At 37.3% G+C, this 14,605-nt stretch overlaps 1 protein-coding gene across 6 annotated transcripts in view; it reads left to right on the forward strand.

The window, feature by feature from the left end:
* cpo (RNA-binding protein) overlaps positions 1-14,605 on the forward strand; it is a 532,560-nt gene that overhangs the window by 499,006 nt on the left and 18,949 nt on the right. For all 6 annotated transcript variants that reach the window (XR_014443930.1, XM_083143323.1, XM_083143327.1 and 3 more), the window contains 2 exons: positions 8,355-8,491; positions 12,729-12,934. Coding sequence is in view for 5 of the 6 variants with exons in the window: in XM_083143323.1 (XP_082999449.1) it covers positions 8,355-8,491; positions 12,729-12,934 (343 nt within the window). In the remaining variant the exon portion in view is untranslated. The remainder of the gene's footprint in view (positions 1-8,354; positions 8,492-12,728; positions 12,935-14,605) is intronic.

A 14,605-nucleotide genomic window follows, 5' to 3' on the forward strand; every position in this document is an offset into this window, starting at 1 on the left:
TATATTCTATAATATATCATACTCTTATCAAAAATCGCGAGCTTCTGATTTATACCAGAATACTAGCCTGAACCAGTCTCACGGTACAGTAAAAGCTCGTTAATCCGGACTAATGGGTGGGGGATAAGTTGACCGGTTTAACGAAAGTCCGGATTAACTGAAATAACCAAAAGAACAGTAGAAAGTGCATCAAAACTCAGTTTATAGGAACAAAACATGTTTATTATGGTGTATTTAAAGGGCATAGGCCTAAATACAAGTCGCAGGGAACAATTTCATCAGTGGTTGACTGTCTTTTCTTTGGGAAGTTTTCCCATTGACGTTGAATGTACGTATTCTTCAGTGGTGTATGCTTTGTCTAAGACATGTACTAGCTCACTATGACACCTGGTCCTAGGCTATGGAGGAAGGGAGAAGACTAATAGGCTCATTTTTGACGTCTTCAAGGAAGTCACGTTGCCATTCCAAGGGTAGTCAGGTTGCTGACTTCTAAGAAATCAGGTTGCCAACTTCTGAGAAATCAGGTTGCCAACTTCTGAGAAATCAGGTTGCCAACTTAAGAAGTGCCATTATCTTCAGTATTTTACTTTCTAGGCTTCAAGCTTCGCAGATAGCCTAGCTAGCCTGGAATATACGCTCCTGGTATTCTTAGCCGTTACGGAGCAAAATGAGTCATCCCGACATTTCCTCCTTTTTAGGTGTCTGTCCGGCGTCCGGGCGGATTTTTTAAGAATCGATAAATGTCCTCCTTTTTTGGAAAAATGCTTCCACCCGTAACGATCAACCAGGTGCTATTTTACATGTAAAGCATATCACTTGAGGCGCGATAAGTATTCTGGCAATGCTCATTGAGGACCTGGGAGCTCAACCACTATCATTATGTCCAAATGAGCCTTCAACGCGTCCCAGACTGAAGTTCCTTTGCGAGTCGTGCATACGCGACACAGAAACGCGTAATGAGAAATTTGAATATTAAGTAATATTTGCATTTATGAAATACCAAAGTGCCAGCATCCGTGGCGGAGTGGTTAGAACACAGCGCTACGATGCAAAAGGTCCCTGGTTCGAATCCTGGAACTAAAAAAAACAGTGACTGATCTAGAAGTTACAGTTGAGTTGGTATCTCACCCAACAGAAAATAAATTCCAACCTACAGTTGTACTAGTCTAGTCTATGCAAAAGAGAAGAAGTATTATAAACAGGAACAATATTTTTTTGCTAAAATAGGGATTCAGGGCTGGAATAGATTGTTGTTATATGTTGGAAGAAGCACATTTTATATATTTATGAAATTAATGGTAATGGCAAATTTGCTAAATATTTTTGCAGTGTCCTCTTTTTTATGCCTGTGTCCTCCTTTTTGAATATATGTGTCTGGTCACCCTAAATATGACGAATGCGCTTGTTGACTTCTAGCCACATTTAAAACCTTGAATTCTGTTGGTTTTTTTTTTGCCTTTTGCCTTTTGCCTGTCCGGATTAAGCGAAGTCCGGCTTATCTGGATCCGGATTAACGAGGTTTTACTGTATTTATGTTAGGATAAACTTCCCGCTTTCTTACTTCGGATACTATTTTGTAAGGACAATACCTAAGTACAATATAGAAGGTTGCATCAGTTGTTCAGTAAATTTCAATGTTTATTTGATTATGACCACAGGGAAAAAATGTGTATCACATTCTGAAATAGTACTTAACATATCTTCTTTTTCGAAATAGCCGCTTGGTTTCATAGGCCGAGTGCGTTGATTGGTCGACTCACAATCTCGCCACTAGGGATAGTATCGAGACGAGATAGAGGTGTCTCTGTTTCCTGTCAAGTAAATGCTCCTCTCAGTCTCGTTTCGATTTACAAGCATTCGTCTTGTTCTTGTCTTGACCCCGTCTCGAGTCTTGAAATATGTGGAACAACAACATATTCAACATTTCACCCAACTTTCCCTAATCACTTTTTCTTGTTGGGCATTATTTTCTATGCTTCGAGCCCTCGAAAAACATAATTTTATCCTGATTATATGTGCTAATCTTGCAGCAAATTCACAATTTTCACCAATTGATTGGTTTTGCAGTTATATCCAAAATACATGACTTGTCCATAAATAATCAAATAGGTAATCAATCCGCTTGGTATGGCTGAAGGAACGGGTGGTAAAGTAAATCAGGTTTAGGTGAATATTCCAATATCGTAAAGTCTGAAACTAAACCTAGATTGTTCCTTTTGTGAGTGTTCTTTAATTAATTCCATATTATCAGCCCTTAAAGTGGAATAGATGGAGGGTCGGTTGTAAGTTGGGATCATCTGGACCCAGTACCATAGTCAGAATTCTTCAGCTGGTTGGATATGTAATTTTTTTCAGGGTGGTCAAACTGCTAACTCAGTTTTAAGTCTCCCTTCCCTCTAGCTACAACCGTGTCCGGATGCGCTAGGCATCTGCTAGTTATGTGTTGTTGCAACAAGAACCTAGCCGGCCTCTGTGGCGGATTGGTTATCACAGCATGTTGTGCAGTGTGGTATTTAACAAATTTCCAGAGGAGGGAGGGGAATTCTACTGATTGCCTAGAGACAGCATGCGAAATCTCGATATCGCTTGTCGCTTCAGCTGAAAACTCCCTTGTTGTTTGAAGTAAATTCGTGCAAGTGAAAGTGGCATGCCATATCATAGGTTCTCCCTAAATCCCTCAGGCGGAAAGGCGAAGTTGAAAGCACACATATTTACTAGCATTTGCATGTGTCATTACTTCTGCAGATTTGTTGGCAAAGATTCACTTAAGCATACTTTATAATATAATAATATCACTAGTTTCATAGATTTATCTTTCCCTCAATTTTCCATCTACAAAATAATTGAATATATATCTAAACTTTCGTACGTTTTCAGTTCGTCGTGCGTGTACATGAGATACGTAGTGGTAGTATGCTATACAACTGGCGGCTACAAAGACACGTCTTGTTTTAATAATCTGTTCTGCAATTGATCATCCGACGGATTTTTGACGTCCACTCCATCATAGTAGAACTTTAACAAATACCTTTCTTGACTATCGTCGCACAATTGATGAAAACAAGCGCTCATTTCTTACTTCGTATGCCGGTGAATCTGTACTGGAAACAACTGGAACTGGCCTAAACCGGAAGTTCCGGGGGGACCGGGCAAGACCTCACCAATGTTTGTTTTCATTTTTAACACTGTCCATTGCAAAGTCTGGAACTTGTAATGCTCACTTTTCCCACTAACAGTCTAGCTTCACCAAAAAATCTAGTTCATTGTTCTAAAAAAAAGCACACTTGTTCTTTAAAAAATGACTTCGAAGAGAGTTATTGCGCTCACGTCAAAAATTTCATGTAGGCTATCTTCATGCACTATTCTTCCACTCGTACAAATACAGACATTCTGTGGTGACAAGTTCGAGTAGCATGACAACACATTTGTAACTTTCACATTGATTGGGGTGGCATTTTCTTGCCAAATTCTGTGGACAAAGAAAAGGAAAGAGGGGAGGTGGTCTTCAACCCTGGCCACTTGTTTAACAGTTCCAGGAATAGAGCAGCGCTTGAGGCCACATCTGTGTTCGCCTATTAGAGCTTCTAGTTGTCTGGCAGAAAATGTTGCAATTGAATTTCTTGTTTTCCACCTAAATATCATTCCCCCCAGGGATAAAATTTATCAAGCAGAGAGGGGGACACACAGGGAATTCCCCCTCATCCCCCCCTACAAGTACCACACTGATGTGACGCCAGGGGTCCCAGAAATGAATCCTGTCCTGGGCGTAACTTGGGACCTAATTTTGAGGGGGGGGGAAATCAAACTGGGCCTAATTTTGAGAGGGTAGAATCAAACCTGGGGAAGAGACTCGAAAAGTTTTCCATCCCATAAAAACAGCGTCCAGAATTATTTGCTAAATAGCGTTTGCGAAATCACTAATATTACCCTTTATTACTTTGCTCTTCAGGTCCCCCCTAAGATACGCGTATGGGCATGTGTTCTTTGTGAGTGTCCCTTCATCAATTCCATCATATTATCACTCTTCCTCATCTTCGCTATTGGCCAAAAGTGGCAAAAAGCGAAGAGAAATGAACCAAATCAACAAAAAACTAGAAAGTTATGTAACACGTTCAAATATGAAAGTAATAATTTCCCTTACTTTCGATATCACATTCGTGCTCATTTATTAATACAGTAAGAAAATAGCTCTTAATAGGAAACAAACATGGCCAACTAAAGAAATCAACAGACCCATTTTCATTACTTGAAAGACTAGAGGGGGAGCCAGAAATGAATGCTTTGCTTCTTTGGAGAGGGGAAGTATGCAGGAGGGGGGATCCTGATGGCGTCATTTTCACAAGAGAAAAAGACCATCTTGGTATTCTTTGGCACCTTGCCAAGAATGCTTGTTCTGTTGGAGAGATCCCCCTCCTGCCCTAATTGAAAGCATGGTTGACGCTCCAGACACCTATAGAAATAACATCATAAGCTGGCTGGCTGATGGGAACAGCCTGTTCCAGGTACGACCCCAGAACAAGAGAGAAGGGAGGGAGATGTTGAAGGACTAACCTGAGGCTCCTTTTGCACAGTGTTGCTGCATTTTCTCTTCATAACTGCAAAACAAAGCGAATAACTGAACACACAAATGCATGTTAGTTGAACTTTAGTTGCAGAGCTTGATTCTTGTGCAAGCAAAATAGCTGCTTAAAGTTTAGCATCCAGCAAGCATTGCTCTATAACATTTCTCACAGATGACTGTTACAAATAAAAAATATCCACACGATCATCTTCAGGATAAATGTTACTATTTGTAATGGAATTTGGCTTAATAATGGGTGCTTTTACTGTTTAAATTATAAACTAAGGCACTTTAGTTTATCAATATCATTATATATTTATGATCTAGGATTTTTTATTTTTATTTTCCACCTCTGATTAATGCTATTTTGACATTTGTAGCACATTAGTGCATCTGTAAATAAAAATGTCAATCCCTCCTAGTTATATTACAGTTGAAAGAAAGAAGAAATAGGCAAGTAGAGGAAAATTGAGGACATTAAAACTTATATGAAATCTGTTAGTGTATCAGAGGCAGTGTGTTTCACAGGAAGGAGATGGTGAGTGCGGACGTTATGCCAGTTCATTTCCTCAGATCGTCTAATATCTGCATAAATGGATATAGACAAAAGGAAATACGTCACTTCGTTTGGAATTTCTTTGGTGCCTGTGAATACAGGGCATTGAGTGAAATGCATGGGAAAATTCATTAAACTAAACTGAAATGGAATGTGAAAACTACATACACTTTTGTTGATATCAAATGGAACACCCACTTTACCTGTATATTGGGAAATGGGTGATTCATTGTAAGAACAAGATAAAAGAATGTTATCAATAAGCTGAATTCCTTCTCGTTTTAAGAATATTATATTCAGTGATATCTATAAAATATGCAGCCTTTTTTCCCCTCGCTATTGTGATAAAAATTAAGATACATGTTGCAGGAAGAAGATTCACAATCAAACTTTTCTCTTCTGATGAAGAAACCATTTTTTTAAAGTTTATTTTAATGTAAACCTTGACCAATTGTTACAAGAGAATATGTATGCAAGTATATATCTCAGATACATAGGGGTGGGGGGGGGGGCAAAAGCCTTGATGAAAGTTCAGTCGGGAAAGTAAAACCTCATTCTATCTCACTGTTTTAGTTCCATTGCATTGATGGGTATATACAAACTGCACCAACATAGAGGCACCATACAAATAAATAAATTGTTTCTGAAATGTGCCGCACTTCTTTTCCTCCAAACAATTGTGTTCATGCATTTAAGACAAAACTGTTTAGGAGGAAGAGTCTGAAATACTTAGTAGTTATAACATCTCTCTCTGGTAATTTACAATGCATTACAGAAAATAACATAATTGCGAATGAAAGGAGCAAGAAAATTTTTAGATCCAAAGTTTTGCAAACAATATTGATTTAATATGGCGCAAAAAATTTCATGGGGCGCTGTGGCTTTCTCTTTTACAATTTTTTTCATTTAGATCATTCGGCGCCCAGGGACAAATCCCACCACCCCCTGAACTTGGAGCAAAGCGAGCAAGACCATTTTAACAAATGTATTTTTATTTGTATAAAATTTGCTATCTAGGGGTTCCCTTTGTGCCACCCTGCAGGTGCTCTTGGCCGTCTGGAAGAAATAATGCAAGAAAGACGTGAAAACTAAATCCATCTTGATTATCCTTTTGTCCTGCTACTCTTAGATTCTACTAGTCTTGCTTGTTGTTACCTCAGTGTTTGCCCCTGCACCCCTAGAATTAGATTTCCATCCAAGGTTGGGGAGGGGCAATGCTCATTGCCCAACTGTTGTTGCGCCACTGCACCCCCTTTAATCGGCTTGTACGAGTAAATACTTTATTTTCTTTAAGAGTATAATATCGTTTAATAACAGCGATTAGATTCCTCTACATTAAATTTCTAGGTGAAAGTATAATAATGTAGTGACATGGGCATCTGGAAGGGGGAGCAAGGATGGCCACACCTCCCCCTTAGAAATCGAATGTCAAGCTAAAAGTAAATATTTCACATGTATAATTTGATTTCATAGTAATTTACATTAATGCCATAATTTCGAATTCAAGTGGTGTTTTTTTGAGGGGGCAACACTATTATCGAGTTAATATGCCCCATGGTAAAATACCTTACTTGTCCCTCCGTTGAAAAATCTGCGGACGTCCATGATTAGGGGGGGGGCAACTGGCCCCCTCCATGCGCATGCCTATGCTCAGATATGACGATTGACGATTAGATGAAAAATTGCTATTTTTCATTATTTTATTTTATGTGCGTGAACCATATGCAACTCATGTGGTACTAGAATCATTTATTATGCTGCATGCCACGTGAGTTATATTTGGCTCACAGCAGTGGCATGCCCAAGGGGAAGGGGGTCACAACCTTCCTTTTGGTCCAGTATTTCTAAAGAACAGAACGTTAAAGGCAGGAAAATATGGCAAAATGAGGGCTGACTATAGAAAAGTACCTATAACCCCTCGCTTTCCAAAATCCTGGGCACCCCACTAGCTCACAGCATATTTATTGACTTTTTCAAGCATTCTTATTGTTTTTGTCCTCAGTGTTGTTATTGTTTTTTTTCAGAGCATTGTTTTTGTATGTTTCTGAACATTTAGTCCTTTGTTATTTGTAACATGACTCTGCCGCTATATTGATAATGTTCGAGGAAGTGGCCAGCAATAATTCAAGGCCAAGTGCACAATCACAAAATTTAAACAGTTCATGAGTGAAATAGTTTTTGTTTACTTGTCAAATTTAAGTGAAATTTAAAGACAAAAATAAATATAATAGAAAAAGTTTATGTACATCTATTCATTTGATCCACACTTGTTTGTATTAAATGTGACAATAACAGCATCACTAAAAATTTTCACAAACTATCTGCATAATTTTGTCCACGGAGCCATTCTTCACATAACGTGTATGTTATAGCATGGTAGCGTGAGTTGCCTGTGGACCATGAGGCTCCCAAGGTAAAGAGAGATCTGAATTAAATACACTTCATGAGGGCCCAGGCATAAAACTAGCATTAGTTAAATATAACCCATATGGCACTCAACATGTTAATCTCTTTGGTTATTTTACATCACTTTGCTACCTCTGGGTTAATCACATGAATGGAGATGACTTCGTAGCATTTTACACTGACCTCTCGACTGTGAAGGCTGGCAAAGTACTTGTTAATGTTTACTTTTTCTAGTAAAGAAGCATGATCAGAGACACACACACACACACACAAAATGAGTGCCCAAAGTGCTTTGCCATTCTATATATATGTTGGAATCAATTTTGATGCGAATCGAACATTATTGGTGTAGTTCCCCCAAAGTTTAGCATCCAGAGCTGATTGCCATACATTTTTCTCTCTTAATTTTAATTTTATACGTCAATTTCCTTCTTTAACCATAAGAAAAGACAAACTGCAGGTAGCCACATTGTTTACAAAAGTAAATGGTTATGAGTCTCTTGCATGGGAAGATCAAGTGCTGGGCAGGGATGGAAATTTTCAGTGATTACCATAAGACCTAAAATGTAAGTTTCCTTGTATTAAATGTTGATTAATTAAATTATAAGTAATAAAATCCCTAAGTAGACAAATATATTAGGAGCCTTCAGGCCTCATAGGATGCATCACCACAGATTGTTGGTAAAGTTATCATTATTTTTTTATTATTATACTGATATCCTTTTTAAATATCAATTAGTACTGTATCAAAACAGTTTTTTCTTTTTATATAAATAGCGTATAATTTTACTTTTTAGCTTCAATTTTAATTTTCTGTTTCATCTGTTTCAGACTTGGGAGCACCTTTCTTTCCTGGAGCACCAGAATTATGGCATCACCCATTGGCTTATTCAGCAGCAACAGAACTACCTGGGGCAGCTCTACAACATGCAACGCTTGTCCATCCAGCTCTGCACCCCCAGGTCCCCGTACGTTCCTATCTTTGACTATCTCCAGACAAAACTACGGAAACTCAACTGCAGGCCGGGATCCATGTTAGTTCCTGTTGATTAATTGATTTGCCACACCTTTGTGTTTTCACATCACTCCAATTTTTTCAGTTTTTTCCAAACACACTTAGCTCATTTGCCATTACCTTTCACTTCTTTCAATTGAAAGATTTTTCAGAAGTTGCGACTTCATCATTATTCTTTCTATAGGGTTGCCAACATTTATCCCTTTCTAGTTGAAGAATTAGGGCACAGGATACGGTTCCTCATTCTACTTTCAAATTTGTGATAGCACGTTTAATATGTGTAGAATGTTTGTAATGTTCTGGAGTTTACATATGGTTCAGAGCTCCCACCTTTGGTGTAGGCCATTCTGGGTTTGATCCCCGGCTGAAGCTTCAAAATTTTTGTTGCAAACAACATTCTGAGGTCAATTGGAAGCTACTTGAAGGAAAGAGGACAAGGCTTCAGTTTGAAAACAGCAGTGATGGGACTCAATTCACTAACCACATGTCATCCCTCAAAAGTCGCTTGGCAGACCTTGGATTTACAAGGGCTGTTGCTCAATGGAATTTTTTTAGTAAACTTTGTCTTTTAAACTCTTGTAATGAAGTTCCACTGTATTATCAGTATAGTTATTTCTGGAACTAACATCGCACCTCCTCATTTTCAGGGACTCAAGTCTATTGTCAAACAGACAAAACAGTGAAGAATTTGATTTTATTTCAATGGGCAATAAGTACTTTTGTGCTGGGTGTTAGCATTCCACATTGCATTTCTACCCTAGGAACAATTAGATTCAAGATACAAGTGAAGTGCATTACTAAATGAAATATTGTAAGGATTACAAAGTGATTGGAGTCAACAAGGGATGCTAATGATGCCTAATGATTACAGTGAGATGGAATATTTTCTGAGTGGCAGCCACATACCACAAAAAAATTTTGGGTGGCTAAAAGTGCATTTGCTTAGGTTAGTTGTCAAGAGTTAGGAGTGAGTTCCAGGAATCACCTGGGAAATAGAACCCTATAAATTTCATAAGGTGTGTTTTGTGTATACAACAACCCATTCATAATATGACATTAATACTGTAATTTGCATTAACTGGCAAAATAGTTGTCCATGACTCTATATCTGTAACATTTTTTCATATATGGGATCTAATGTATCTTGCGATGACATGCTAGAACAATATAATGAGCCCTTAGAGTCCAGCTAAGCAAGTCTCAGTGCAGGGACCACCTTTATGGCAGTGACCTGCTGATGTCAGGTTTACTTATAAAGAAAATTGTAGTCAAACTGCTAATTAGGTTTACTGCTGCCCAAGTGGCAACCTTAGAATCCCTCCTTCCCCAAAGCAGTCAGCAGGAAAACAGGATTTTGTCAAAATAACTGTTTTGCACTGTGAATGGGGACCAGGAGATAGCGTGGCCTGGGTATAAGACAAGCAGGTTTATAAATCTATGGCCAGCAATTCATATTAATATAGTTTCATTTGTTAAAAAGTGCTGTTCAAGAAATATGCATGGAAAACATATGACAAGTGAAGTGTGAGTATTGTGTTACAACAATAGAAGAAACTGATAATAGAAGCAATTCTTCCAATCGCAATTGTTTGTGGTCCCACAAGTCTTCAATAATCCATGGGGTATAGTTTTCCTGCCAGAAATATCCCTTAAGATCCAAGTTTCTAATTTTTTATTATTAGCAGATATGAATAAGTGTCTAGGAAGTTATCTTTTATATTTCTTTTGCAATGAATTTTTAAGACAACCTTTGATTGTCACCCTGTTCCCATGTCCAACACAGATAGCAAAATATGTAGTTAGCTCCTTTAGTACCAAGTTGGCAACCTTTTCTCATCTCTATTAGTCACATGTCCTGTATGCACAAGTTCAGTAATATCCCCTCTGTACCAAAGATCACACTTCTTTTGTTCACCCACTACACTTGAAACGAGCCATTTATTTTAAAGAAGATCATCCTCACTTGACTTTCTGTGTCCATTTTTTTTTAAAAAAAGAAAAAAATAACTCCTTTCAAAAATCTATTTTTATTATTGTTATTTTTTTTAGAGCAACGATGTAATTCACACTCTCCATTAGGTGCAAGTTACCTGTTTCCGTGGTTTGTTTTGTTGCATTGCACAAACAGTATGTCTGCATATTCATGAAATTGGCCTCAAACCTTGTCATATTCTGATTTTTAACATGCAACAGCTGCAAGCTGTAAAAATAATCTTGCTATTAATATTTCATATGAATGAATGAATGATTACTTTGCTTTTCTGCAACTTTTGACTAATCATTCGCATTATGCATATACATATGAATTTGCATATTTAATGCAGCTTTTATAATTAATTCTCTACATCATTAATACGTATTTTGATGCACTTCAGATGCGTCACAGTGAAATTTTAATTGCATGTAGTTGTCAAATATAATGTCCAGTTTCTAAATGTGTGACTGGGTGAAGCTTCATTTCATGAAACCTTTTATCTATATCTACTATATATCTCTACTCTGCACAGAATGTTTTTGCAATTTGCAGCTTTGCTTATTAAAACAAAATGCACACTACTATATGGGGAAAATATTATGGCAATCAAAATGAACACATATTTCATTGAATCTGCAGACAGTCTGTTTTCATATTTTGTGTAGCTGTGCTTGTCACCACTGCCTCATGTTTAGAAATCCAGTGTAGCACCCATCTCTGTCAGTATATTTACCCACAGAGAGAAACCCAAATTATTTTTAATTACTTAGTAGTACTTGTGGTAGTGGTGGTAGTATATTGAAAGGTAATTTGAAAACTTTAGTTTTAAATTTGTTTTGCTGTTGGTAAGTATTTTGTACCTATTTGTTAAGATGTATCCTAAGGAATAGAATCTATCCACCTAAATCGTCGGAAGCATACTTCACAGTGTTTGTATTGTGATAAAGCCCTTGAGCTGAAAAGAATTGTAATAAAAAAAAAAATAGACACACCGCTTAAAACATTTTGTAATAAACTAGAGTAACTTTGCATAGAACTGGAAGTATAAATAGTCAACCAAAACTGTCAACTCAAAAATGCACTAGTTTTTCTCTGAAAGTATGCAGCATTTATAATGGGTTACAATTTGAGTACCACATAATTTGCATTAAAAAATGCACCATTCAGTTGGTGAAACAGAAAATCCCAAGGATATTATTCCTTTCCTAAAGCAATTTATTACCCTTCAATTTGGCAACATAGATTAAATATGTAAGATAGTTTGCCAAGGTACAGAAAGTTAAACATTTTCTGCAATGCAAAAGTTTAAGTCTTCGTGTTGATGTCTGCACAATGGACTGAGGGAAATTAATGGATATAATTTTCACATTCATTATTGGTTCAGTACAATTTCAAATATTTTAACTGCTCAGAATGAAAATTATATTTTGACCCAAACTGAAAGTGTGCTTGAAGAGAATTATGGGAATTTTGTACTCAAGAATTATTTTTTTTTAAATCTTGAACTGAAAATGTGGCCATTTCACATTACTAGGAAATATGTTAGCAATTATTTGCTAACATATTTCCTAGTAAAGTATATTGTTTACTTTGAATGATGGTGTCACACTTTTTAATTTAAAATCCTGCATTTTGGGACAGCATATCCTACTTTTTACTACCAATGAACTGTAGCCCTAAGGATGGAGCTCATGTGGTGCGAATACCACAATGTAATAACAGTAATGTATTCCGCTCCTATTTTTATCCTCCTCTTCTCTCTCTCCAAAGATGCAGCACTATAAGCATTCACTTGTGTTTTTTATCAGTAGTACTAATTCTGAGGTGAAAATTTGGGGTGTGAAAACATACCCTTGCAACTCACTACCCCTACTTTACCTAAGGGTATTGTTACTGTCAGGGTAAGTTACCATGCAGTGCTGCAACACCAGTGAGCAAACAACAAAGACGACGAGACATGACTCTACTTATAAGCATATAAGCAGATGTCACTAAATCTTGTACTCTGAAGTAACAATGACTTTGGCGTTGCAAAAAGTAATCTAATTATGTATATAGATTTTAAGTTTAAAACAATTGCTAGCTTGCTACTTTTCTTTCACACTCAGTGGAGATGTAACTTATGGAATAGCAGTCATCTTGGTGTTGTGGAAGACAGTCAAGATATAATTTTTTTCATTTTTTCAATCATTAATTCTGACAATATATCTTTCAGCCTCCTCTGTCCATTCCCCACCCTACAGCCGCCTTGACTTCTATCCATGCATCCCTCCCCCATCTCCTCCCTTCTCCAGCATTGGCTTCTCCTGTTGGATCGTCCTCATCACAACCGGGAATGACCAACGCTCCATGCTCTACATTGTTTGTAGCCAACCTAGGACAGTTTGTGTCTGAGCATGAACTGAAGGAAATTTTCAGCAGGTGGGTTTTTCATTTATCAATAACTTTTCTTTCCCCATAAAAAATGATTGTGTTTAGCCAAGATGTAAATATGTTTTGCGACATGTCTTTGTGTAATTCTTCAACAATTATCTGTTCATAATTGTGAGTAGTAATATTGACGGTTCTTACTGTAAACTTCAATCTGCAATATTGCAGTCTAACTGCTAAGGTAAGCCCAATTGTAACTGGAGCTTAAATCATTTAAACTATTGTCAGAGAGTGTACTTAGGATGGTATTACACAATATAGAATTCAACCACAATATGGAATTTCTTGTGGGTAAATATTACATTTGAGTATACTTTCTACATTTTCATATGCACTGAAAATCGATCTCATGATTAGGCTGAGGATTTTTGTTCCTTGGCTGGAAGCAGCTTTTTGAAGCCTTTCTGAGAGGAATGCACTACTTTCATAGTGCCTGTTTTTTACCTTTTTAGTCATAAGGACCTATTTCACAAGTACCTGCATACATGAGAAACTATGAAAATTCAGGGAAACATCTGTATATTCAGGTTGGATTTTGAGTTTCATTTCCTTCTTTTCACCATGCCCATCAATTTTATGACTTTGTCCTATCACATGATCCATAAATTACCTGTCTTTAACAGCTAATTGGAGTGCACTGTAGTTGAAGGAAAATGCATCTGAAACAATCAGTTTGCATCACATCATTCTACATAACCACTGAAGGGAAGAGGAGAGATTGTGTGAATTTTTGAAGGGAATATGCGAGTTTTTGAGTGCCTAATATGATAAAATAATAAAAAAACTGTTGATGTTCACAAATTTTAGTGCCTATCAATCATCAGCCCACTCATGATACACACTACATGCAGGTAACATGCACACCTGTTGTCATGAAACAAAACAATCATGGATCTGCTTCTTGTGAAAATTGTGTTTAAATTCTAGCATAGTGTAAATAAATGGGGGTGAGAATTTTCTAAACTTACAAAAAACTGCAGTTTGGACCATGTGCACATATTTTGAAAGTGAATTGGCAGATAGTTAACAGATGATACGCACAGGTCAAAGCCATAATATCCCTAACTGCAACAGTCATGTACTGCATACAGGCAAGAGCAAATGGCATGGCAGCTTTCTTCTTTGCTTGGTATCTCAGCTCAGGAAAATGCACAAACACCATCTTACTTTGTTGAAAAGTGTGAATTGTGTGATTTTGTGGCTTCTATCTTGCAACTATCGCTTACCGGTTTGTACGCCGACACTTGAAAGCATGGGTAAGATAATAAAATGATCACTCCAGAATCATAGAGGCCCACAATTTGTTTTTACATCACAGCGATCAGGATCCTATCACAAGCAAGATCCAAGAGGCATCCTTGCATTTACCATTTGAAAGCATTGACCATGGAACTTCCAATCCCTTCTAAAGATTGCTGTTTGTCAATTTGTATATGTGTACATGGCCTCAGAATTCAGATGATACAGGATTTTCTAATGAAGTCCACATGATGTGAATCAAACATTGGCTGTGTATTTTTATACTGGATACCTGATTGTTTGAACAGCACTGAGTGTGAAGTTTCATGTGTAGAAAGTGTGCTCTTATTTGGCGAACTTGATCACCTCAAAGAATGAATCGGATGAAAAAGTTCTCTCAGTTTGTCACCTGTCTGATTTCTG

Source organism: Lepisma saccharinum, chromosome 1 (assembly GCF_977018435.1).
Source record: "Lepisma saccharinum chromosome 1, izLepSacc3.1, whole genome shotgun sequence".
In the NCBI taxonomy this organism is placed as follows: Eukaryota; Metazoa; Arthropoda; class Insecta; order Zygentoma; family Lepismatidae; genus Lepisma; species Lepisma saccharinum.